Genomic DNA, 10992 nt, shown 5'->3' on the forward strand with positions numbered 1-10992 from the left:
ATTTTAAATTTACTAAATTCAGTGGTAGTCGTGGCCTCTCCCCAATAAACTTTACAGTCTTAGACAATTTGTGCATTTTAATAAATTCTTAGTATTAAAGAAAGATTACAGGGGCTCACGCCTGTAATCCCAGCACTTTGGGAGGCCCACTTTGGGAGGCCCAGGCAGAGGCAGGCAGATCATGAGGTCAGGAGATCGAGACCATCCTGGCTAACATGGTGAAACCCTGTCTCTACTAAAAATACAGAAAATTAGTGGGTGTGGTGGTGGACGCCTGTAGTCCCAGCTACTTGGGAGACTGAGGCAGGAGAATTGCTTGAACCTGGGAGGCAGAGGCTGCAGTGAGCCGAGATCGTGCCACTGCACTCCAGCCTGGGCGATAGCGCAAGACTCCATCTCAAAAAAAAAAAAAGGAAAACAAAAAAGTTACCAGGAAAATTGGTAAAATCAGCTATAAAACATCTATAAAAGGCTATGGAGTAGTTCATATGCAAAAGTATGATAAAATGGTGAGCAATACTGTACAGTATCTGCTTATTAGTCGATATAGTCTATAACAAACCCAAACTTCTACTTTAGATACAGTACTGTGGACTTTCAATGCTCTTTCACTAGTCTGGTCATCATAATTTTCTCCCCCTTCCCCCTTCCAAAGTCATGAGGAAAATATAAAGGATCTATCATAAAATATACATCAACTATATTGTTACCATATAGAATAACAACCAGAGTTCTCAATAAGCAACTTATCTGTTGCAGTAAGACAATATGCTATGCTTACCTTTCTGGATTCCCCAGGAAGAGATACTTCCAATCTAACATCAGATATTTTTACTTTCTAAACATAGAGCTAACTTATACCATTTGTAGAAACAGATCACAAATGCAAATTTGCTTCTGGAACAAAACATAACACCGATTTCTTGGAAAGACTTTTGGAAATGTTGAGAAAAAGCTTTTAACATTTCTAATACATCCAACAGTTCAAATCTGAATGTAATTAAATTAAGCATCCAAATCAACACTGTCATTTATCTGCAGGGACTTAATGTTTTCCTAAAATACTCTTTGCCATTTAGATTCAGTCGTGTCAACATTTACCAACATTTGAGTAGGTGTACTTTTTAAGGTATATTATTCTACCTTCAAAATAGTTATTACCTGAGTGTTAACAATCCTTCCTAAACCTGAGCAAGCACCAAAAATGTAGCATCTCTTACCGCTATTTCTAACAGTCAGAATCACCGTTCAGCCGGGGTGGGGTGGGGTCTCCATTTTACGGCTAAGGAAACTGAATGTGTAGTGGGTTTGAATCCAGGGCTTCTGCCTTTTCTTTTTTTAATTTTATTTATTTATTTATTTTTTTGAGACGGAGTCTCACTGTCACCCAGGCTGGAGTGCAGCACAGTGATGCGATCTTGGCTCACTGCAACCTCCACCTTCTGGGTTCAGGCGATTTCTCCTGCCTCAGCCTCCTAAGTAGCTGGGATCACAGGTGCCCGCCACCACGCCCAGCTAACTTTTGTACTTTTTTTTTTTTTTAGTAGAGATGGCATTTCACAATGTTGGCCAGGCTGGTCTCGAGCTCCTGACCTCAAGTGATCTGCCTGCCCCAGCCTCCCAAAGTGCTGGGATTACAGGCATGAGCCACCACGCCTGACTGCTGCTTTCTAAATATCATTTCACTCCCACATTTTCCTCCCATCATGAAAGTGTGTATCATGTTGGTTTCTCTATAAAAGGAATTATAGCTGAACGTAGAGCTGGAGGGGCATAACCACCAGCCCAAGAGGGAAGGAAACAGCAGGAAAGGTGTTGGGCAGGGAGGTGGTTTGGATACCTGGTTTGACCACAGAATACCATGATTGTGTTTTGTTAGTCTTTAAATGATTTTGAGTCTGATACTAAATTCTGTTTTTAAAAACGTTATTTCAGCAAGAGATTTACATTAAGGCTCATGAACGAATTCAGATTTTAGTTTGTGTCCCTTCAAAAATTGCTATCTTAGAAAAGTTAAAATTCAATGCCCAGTTGAAAAATTGTTTGGGGCTTGACAGCAAATCAAGTTTCGTCTTATGTAGTTTTATTTGTAATATACCAAAGTCATTTTTGCAATATTATGTACTTTCAAGTATATAATAAATTACTACTTCTTTAAATAAAAATGATCAAGATATTCAGATTATTATGAGATTTTTTTTTTTTTTGGTTATCTATTGCTGCTGCACAAGTTACCAGATTTCATAAATGGTTTAAAGAAGCCTCCAAATTTTGTTTATATTAACATGTATAATTTTGTGCATGTAGAATAAGCTTGGCATAGAAATAGCCTAAATGCTTCTGTAGCTCTTCATTCCTTGTGGTTCTCACTCTCCTGCCAGTATGGTTTCATTTCTAGATCCCGTAGAACTTTCGACTGAAAGTAAGAACCAAGGCAACTCACTTTCCACGAGTAATACACCGCACTTCTAGAAATCGGCCTATATTACTATGACACTGGGGATGAAGTAAAAAAAAAGAGAAAAAAAGATGGGAAGGGGAGGGAAGAGGAGGGGAGGGGAGGAAAGAAGAAAAGGAAGGGAAGGGAAGGGAAAGGGAGAGGAAGGGAAGGGAAAGGGGAGGAGGGGAGGAGAGGGAAAGGAAGGAGGGAGGGAGGGAGGGAGGAAGGAAGGAAGGAGAAGGGAAAGGGGAGGAGGGGAGGAGAGGGAAAGGAAGGAGGGAGGGAGGGAAGGAAGGAAGGAAGGAAGGAAGGAAGGAATCTGCTCACCAGAGTTGCTATTGTTTTTTTCTTTTCTGTTTACTGCTTTCCCCCTTAATTCTTATAGGTAACGGTTTAATATCGGGTAACTCTCATAGTGGAGAACTTGAGAAGCATTAGTACTTCAAATTGAGTCCTAATGGTAAGATTTTTTTCTGATAATAAAAGGTAGTTTGTAGTGCTGTTAAGAGGAAACATAATACCTTTACTACCAACCTTAGGGTCAATTCAAGGTCCAGTAAAAGGAATGTATCTGGAATTCTTGATTACAGACATGAAAACAGTCTTCTGTCAGTGTTCACAGTGAGTCGGAGATTGCCTACGCATAAGACCTAGCTTCATAAAATGACTCAAAGCCCTAGGCCGCTTCTGGGAAGGACTGGGAGTAGCAGTCTCCTGGCACCCCTTGTTCATTCATTCATTCATTCATTCATTCATTCATTCATTCAGTACCTACTATGTGCTAGGCTTTGAAGATATAACAATGAATTTTTCAAACAGACCTTGGCCTCAAAAAGCTCACATTCTACTAGAGAAGGCACACATGGAAGTAGAAGATTAAAATACAATGTTGTAAATCCAATAGTAGAGATAACCAGTTTATTTTGGGGAGCAAAGAGGAAGGGTCCCTAACCCCAGACTGCCTGCGAAGAGGTGGAATGAAATTGAATGGGATTATGGTCAGCCAAGGCTTCCTAGTGGAGCTGCTACCTGAACTGAGTTTTAAGGGGAGTAGGAAAGAAAAAACGTAGTGGGTCATAATGGCATTCCAGATACAGGGGACACAAACAGCTCTGTGTTTATGAACTACAACCAGTTGCTGACTTTTGTTTCAGTGGCTCCTCTTCCCCAGCGCTGTGTGGAGGATGGACCGAGGAGGAGAAGGCTGGGAGCAAGGCACCAGTAAAGCTGTTGCAGCAGTGTGGGTGAGATACGAGGTCTCAACTTTGCAGTGTTGACAACCATGGAGAGGAGAGAGCAGAATTTGTCAATATTTATAATTAACACCAATCTTTTTTTTTTTTTTTTTTTTGAGACAGAGTTTTGCTTCTTCGCCCAGGCTGGAGTACAATGGCGCAATCCCGGCTCACTGCAACCTCTGCCTCCTGGGTTCAAGTGATTCTCCTGCCTCAGCCTCCCCAGTAGCTACAATTATAGGCATGTGCCACCACACGCGACTAATTTTTGTATTTTTTTTTTTTTTCAGCAGAGATGGCCATGTTGGCCAGGCTGGTCTTGAGCTCCTGACCTCAAGTGATCCACCTGCCTCGGCCTCCCAGAGTGCTGGGATTACAGGCGTGAGCCACCGTGCCCGGCCAACACCAACTTTTAGTTACTTGCTGAATACACAGGATTAAGGAGGAAGAGAAAGTATCAAGGATGACTCCCAGGTTCCTAGCTTGGTGGTCCTAGTAACTGAGAGAGAGAATGCAGCAGGAAGAGCAGCTCTAGGGGGAACAGGATGAGGAGCTCCACATGATGGGTTTGAGGTACCTGTGAGTCACATCCAGGTGGATGTGTCCAGTCGGCAGTGGGACGTGAGCCTGAAGCTCAGGCAAGAGGCTAGAGTTACACCTTTGGAGTCATCAGCCTAACAGAGGACTGTGGCATCCAGGTGCCAAAAGCTAGGGACACTTGGCTCTGGAGGGGGAGGAGCTTACTTAATTGACCTGTATGTTTTGAGGCTCTGTAGAGAGACACAATCTTATCCCTTCGGGCCTGTATTTTCTCGGGCCACTGAGACATAGTTACGTATTTTCTCTCATGTCTCCTAGAACATTTGCAAAACAATTCCCAGTCCTATGATCATCTCTCCCTTCTCTGAGAACTTATTATATATGGCACTTAGTATCTCTTCACATATAGCACTCATGGTGAGGTGTTTTTTTGTTTTGTTTTGTTTGAGACAGAGTCTCACTCTGTCGCCCAGGCTGGAGTACAGTAGCACTATCTTGGCTCACTGCAACCTCCACCTCCAGGGTTCAAGCGATCCTCCTGTCTCAGCCTCCCGAGAGGCTGGGATTACAGGTGCCTGCCACCCACGCCCCGCTAATATTTAGTAGAGATGGGGTTTCACCATGTTGGTCAGGCTGGTTTTGAACTCCTGACTCAGGGTGAGCCGACCACCTTGGCCTCCCAAAGTGCTGGGATTAAAGGTGTGAGCCGCTGCACCTGGCCTCATGGTGACGTCTTGTATGTAGAAGATCAATAAATGTTCATCTTCATTGCTTATATTCATCAGGTTCTCTGTATACGAAATGATCTTCTTTTTGCAGGCACTTTTTTGCTTCTCAAGGTTTTTTTACAAATTTCAAGACTACTTCAAGATTAATTTGAGTGTAAATGAGCAGTACTTGTTAGGTAAGTGTGTTCCATTCATCATCAAGACTGAATCATTCCTTTCATTATCACCACATATTGCTTACTATGGAATTTGGAAACATCCATTTCTCTTCTTCAGGAAGATCGTGGAGTTTCTCCAGTCAAGGTCCCACTAAAGTGAGCTGGGGTTGCAGTAACCTGGAGTGAGCAATCCCTGATTCCAGGTGGTGATGTGGGTTAGAGTTTCACATTTTACTTTATTTGAAGAATATGTGCAAAAGAGTCACTAAAAATAAGAACAGACTAGGCTTTGTTGCCGGTGAGTGGCTTGGCGAATTCATGTACAGAGGAATCATTGGGCATGAAGGATTTGATACTGGGATAGAATCCAATTGCCCTTGGAATGGAAGTAGAATATCCTTTTTAAGAGCACTGAAGTTCTGTGATTTCTCTGGAATAATCACCTTTGTGAGGTGTGGATCATGTCCAGGGACTGTAACCTGAGAAGAAACAAGAGACAATTATATGAGTGACTTAAGATGTTTCGTGGTGCCCACACTGAAAACACTGATATCCACCACTAAAATGCAGCCTTTGTGCAATGCATGTAACCATCTGCCAGACCTCTGGGCCAGCAACAGATTTGGTCCTGCAGGCTGAGTTATCCAATGCCTGTTGACAGAGACTGGTGTTGTGAATGCCGTTGCCAAGAATTACAAAATGCAATAAGGACAGACAGGTACCTTATCTGGCGATGTAAGTCAAAAGAAGGAAGCAGCAGATGTTTCTGCCACCATCCTTTTCATGGGGCACAAAGGTAAAGAGTTAACTGTTTTCCTTTGTCCCAAGTGTGTATTTAACATCCTCCTTGTATCAAGATTATTTACAAGTAGAATTATTTTCTCAACTTACTAATTTTTCAGCTGATCTACAAGTCTATTGCTTCCTTTAAAAACTTTTCTTTCTTTTTTTTTTTTAAGATAGAGTCTTACTGTGTCACCCAGCCTGGAGTACGGGGGCTCAATCTTGGCTCACTGCAACCTTTGCCTCCCAGGTTCAAGCGATTCTCCTACCTCAGCCTCCCAAGTAGCTGGGATTACAGGTGCACAGCACCATGCCCAGGTAATTTTTTGTATTTTTAGTAGAGACGGGGTTTCACCACATTGGCCAGGCTGGTCTTGAACTCCTGACATCAGGTGATCCACCTGCCTCAGCCTCCCAAAGTGCTGAGATTACAGGCATGAGCCACCACACCCAGCCTCCTTTAAAAGCTTTGATTTTTACCTGGTTTTGTTCATATCAGCCCGAATCTTCAGTTAGGCTGATTTTACCTGGTTTTGTTCATATCAGCCTGCATCTTCGGTTAGGCATTTTTATTTATTTGTTTGTTTTTATTTTTTAGTGGAGGAAATGATCAGGACAAGTAAGACAAATGCTAAACTAACTACAGGCAATGTCTACTGAGAAATGCTTTTATTATATATGGTGGAGAAGGGAAAAAATGGGGAATGACATTTACATAACCACTCACTGGTATGTATTTTACACATTCATTTCAATGTCCAGAGTCTTACCTTCAAATCTTGTCCCAGAACTAATAACCTACAGTCATTGTGTACTGTGTTAGCCTAACTAATGGGAAATTAACAATTCATAACTTTATTCTAAAGGTGTGGCTTATTTATGAGGTTGCATGCAAGTAATTAGATTCACTACAAGGAAAACCATATTTTTAAATAGAATAGAAATATCACAGTAAATAGGAGGAAAATAAAGGGCCTTTTTAGACAAAGATTCACAGTGAGTTGAGATTTTTCAAGCTCTGTCCATTTTCTCAGTAGGGGTAGAAATTCCTAAAAGCATTAGCAATTGATAAGCCTCATATCCAGGCACCTTGGGGAGAACCCACGGAGCAGGGAGGCTCTGAATTCTGAATTTTATAAACTAAAAACCATGTTTTTTCCATGATGTCATCAAGATGAAATAATAAAATGCCAACTCAGTTTTCACGACAGAATAGATGACTATCTTCTCCCAGGATTAGCTCTATCTAGAATGACTGCTGTCATTGGCATGAGACCCACTAAGCAAAGTAGAAGAATCTTTGATTTCTCAGAGAAAGTCACATCAAAGAGAAAGAGGCAAAATCTGGCCAACTAAATCAATACTTCTTCATTTAGTTCTTTCACATAAATCCACTCAGGCTCAGATTTGTCCAGGCCTTCCTGTCTTAGGATAAAATGACTCAGAAATATGTGTTTTATGGAATTAAAAACTGAAATTTTACTTGCATCAGTTGAAAAAAGGGCTGCAAAATATGTCTATCATTTGCTGAATATAGTGATAAAATTTGGGGATCAGATTTCACTTATAAAATGAATTTTAAGGAACTTTTCCCAATTCATTTTTTATAGTAGAAAGTGTATGCCATGGAATGGGTGTTATATTGTATTCCAGGAAACTATAAACTACCTTTGCTACATTGCTTATTCTTTTTTATTAATGAGGTTACATTTTAATCATGAAAGATATCACAAGAAATAGGATTTGGCTTCTATTTAAAAAAATAATTGCCATCAGGGAAAAAATATGAATTTTTATATTTTTTTCCCTATAATTTCCACCTCTTCCACTCACTCCAATTGCAAGTCTGACACTATCCTTTCCTTCTGTCTTGATGGATCTACTTTTGAACTTCCTAGACTTATTTTGGATTCCTTCTGGGTGAATAGGTATTATGAGTTCTATAATATTTTAATAACAATAACTAGCATTGCATACTTACATTTATTATATAGGACCCAGGCAAGAGCAGGAGATAATACTCTCCATATTTGTTGGTTCTATAGGGGCAGATATGTTTTCTGTCTTGGACTTCCACAATTACATTGGGTAATGGATTTCCATTCTGATCAAAAACTTGACCCTTTACACCTGCAAGACAAAAATAAAATTAAATATTAATGCCATATTTTATGGCATATAAAAATTTCTTGTAAATATTTAAGAACAATATATGCAATATTTATTAGCTAACTCACTTTTGAGTTAATATTAAGTGTTAGAGAGGGAAAAGAAAACTTTTTTTTGATGTAACTTAAAATATAGTCAAAATTACTAATTTGATTTATAGCTTAAATTTGTTTGTTGTTGAACAGTCCATTTATATCAGCATGTATTATCACAGTGAGAGAACACAGATGATAACCTAAGATCCATTCCTGTCACTTCCAAGTTATTTACTCAATCACCAAACTATTACAACCACTGGTGGATTCCATAAAATCCTAAATAAAAACGGTGTCAATGTATTAGTTACAACAAAATATTTACCTACGCAAGGGACTCAATAGTTTTGTCTTGTGGTCAAACTACATGGGAAGCAAAATTATAATCCCAAGGCTTCCTGGAAGCCTAGAATCGATGGACCAGTAACAGCAGCCAGTATTTATTGAGCACTTAGTATATTCCAGGCTCTGTACTAACTGCTAAATGTGCATTTTCTCATTAAATTCTCGTATCAGCTCTGTGTCATCAATTATTATCATGATTTTACAGATGAAAAAAACGAAGGCTCTGGCTTATTAAAATAACCTCCTCAAGCTCACACAGCCAACAAAGTGGCCCAGCTAGCCGTCAACCCATGATAGTCTCCAGAGCCCCTCTCAAAATTTCAGGAGTACGGTTTTTAAAAGGCCATTTATATTTTAAGACCTTTCTTATTTTAGATCCTACATTTCACGTCTAGTTTGTTTACTCCAGGGTCAAATCATATTACCTTAAGGTGAAGCTGCCTAAGCCCCCAATAACGTAAATGAGAATGAAGTAAGTTCTCTTACAATAGTAAGGCGACCTTGAACTCTCCCGAAACAGGTATGCTCAATAATTATTTATTAGGGCAGAAAAATATGAGGCACACATAACAGTTTCCCCCAGAAATGGTTAAAATGAAAAAAAAAATGTTGGCATTTAGCAAAACAATATTTATCTTGAACTTTAAACAAACTTCTATCTAACCTAGGTTGCCTTTTATTATACTTTCTTTCCTATTTAATTCCTGACTCTTCATTTTTTGCCTCCTGAGGAGGAAAATGCCACATTTCCTTCTCCCTTTCTCTATACAACGATGTAAACTTCTATTTTCACATCGTGTGTTCCTCTTTGGCCTCTTTTTTAAACACAGTTCCATTTATATTTATTTCTACTGCTTGATACATATCCTTTTGATCTTTAGGTAGTACCCAATCATAAACTGGTAATAATTTGGTAACCTGATAATGCATTTATTCCTTGGGTTTCAGTGGCATTATTCTGTTTTATTTAATTAATTAATGTATTTTTTGTAGAGGTGGGGTTTCGTCATGTTGCCCAGGCTTGTCTTGAACTCCTGGGCTCAAGCAATCCACCTGCCTAAGCTTCCCAAAGCGCTGGGATTACAGGTGTTAGGCACCACATCCAGCCTCAGTGGCATTATTTTGAAGAGCTATTTACACTGTGCCCCCCTTAGGAGGTCCTTTGATATGTGATAAGCATAGCGTGTACCCATCATCATAGCTTGGTGTGACAGAAAGAACCAGTCAGGTTTTGATTTGAATTCTAGTTCTCAAGTCAGTAAACATTCCCAAGCCTCAATTTTATCACCTATGAAATGGGGATAATATACCACCACCCAGGATGGTTGTGAAGATTAAATGTAAGTAACACAGAACAGGAGGATCAACAAACATTAATTCTTTCTTTCCTTTCTTCTTCTTCTTTTTTTTTCAGACAGGGTCTTGCTCTGCCACCCAGGCTGGAGTGCAGTGGTGTGATCAGGGCTTACTGCAGCCTTGACTTCCCAGGCTCAAGCAGTCCTCCCACCTCAGCCTCCCAAGTAGCTGGGACTACAAGCACACACCACCACACCTGCCTAATTTTTGTATTTTTTTGTAAAGGTGGGGTTTCGCCATGTTGCACAGGCTAGTCTTGAACTCCTGAGCTCATGTGATCTACCTTGGCCTCCCAAAGTGCTGGAGTGCTGGGATTATAGGTGTGAGCCACCAGGTCTGGCTTTCTTTCCTTTCCTCTTATTTGGATTAAGAAAAACTATGCAGGGGGAAAAGCATATATTAGATGAATTTCTGGAGTCTTACTTCAACTTTGTTCCACAAAGCAGGAATATGTGAGGGAAGAAGCTATGCATATTATTTCCTTCTTCAGGGCTCTGAGCTAGTTTACAGTCTTCCTACCACTTAGAAAATCCATGCGTTTCAGCAAGGTTGCTTGTGCTGGATGGTGTGTCTGTTGGCATCTTTTGTATTTTTTGTTGACTTCGCCAAAACCAAACAAACTGAAGAAAATCAAGTGCATAAAAAACGAAGCAAAGCTATCATTGAAATTGACATTACACCTTTTTTTTTTTTTTGAGATGGAGTTTTTGAGATGGAGTTTCGCTCTTGTTGCCCAGGCTGCAATGGCACGATCTCAGGTCATTGCAACCTCCGCTTCCCAGGTTCAAGGAATTCTCCTGCCTCAGCCTCCTAAGTAGCTGGGATTACGGGCATGCGCCACCACGCCCAGCCTTTTTTGTATTTTTAGTAGAGACAGGGTTTCTCCATGTTGGTCAGGCTCTTGAACTCCAGACCTCAAATAATCCGCCCACTTCAGCCTCCCAAAGTGCTGGGGTTACAGGCGTGAGCCACCGTGCCCGGCTAACATTACACCATCCTTTAACATTGGATATAATGATGAAATAGAGGCCGGGCGTGGTGGCTCACACTTGTAATCCCAGCACTTTGGGAGGCCAAGGCAAGTGGATCACAAGGTCAGGAGATCGAGACCAGTCTGGCTAACACGGTGAAACCCCGTCTCTACTAAAAATACAAAAAATTAGCTGGGCATCGTGGCGGGTGCCTGTAATCCCAGCTACTCAG

General features: G+C 40.6%; 1 protein-coding gene across 2 annotated transcripts in view; it reads right to left on the bottom strand.

Annotated features, from left to right (window-relative positions):
• Positions 1-3963: 3963 nt before the first annotated feature.
• The window catches only part of CPM (carboxypeptidase M), a 110107-nt gene continuing 103078 nt past the window's right edge, over positions 3964-10992 (bottom strand). For both annotated transcript variants that reach the window (XM_011976602.1, XM_011976601.1), the window contains 2 exons: positions 7866-8014; positions 3964-5580 (listed from right to left, as the gene is read on the bottom strand). In XM_011976602.1, the coding sequence (XP_011831992.1) occupies positions 5338-5580; positions 7866-8014 (392 nt within the window). In that variant the 3' untranslated portion in view covers positions 3964-5337. The remainder of the gene's footprint in view (positions 5581-7865; positions 8015-10992) is intronic.

The sequence above is a fragment of the Mandrillus leucophaeus genome, unplaced genomic scaffold (assembly GCF_000951045.1).
Source record: "Mandrillus leucophaeus isolate KB7577 unplaced genomic scaffold, Mleu.le_1.0 Scaffold169, whole genome shotgun sequence".
Classification (NCBI taxonomy): Eukaryota; Metazoa; Chordata; class Mammalia; order Primates; family Cercopithecidae; genus Mandrillus; species Mandrillus leucophaeus.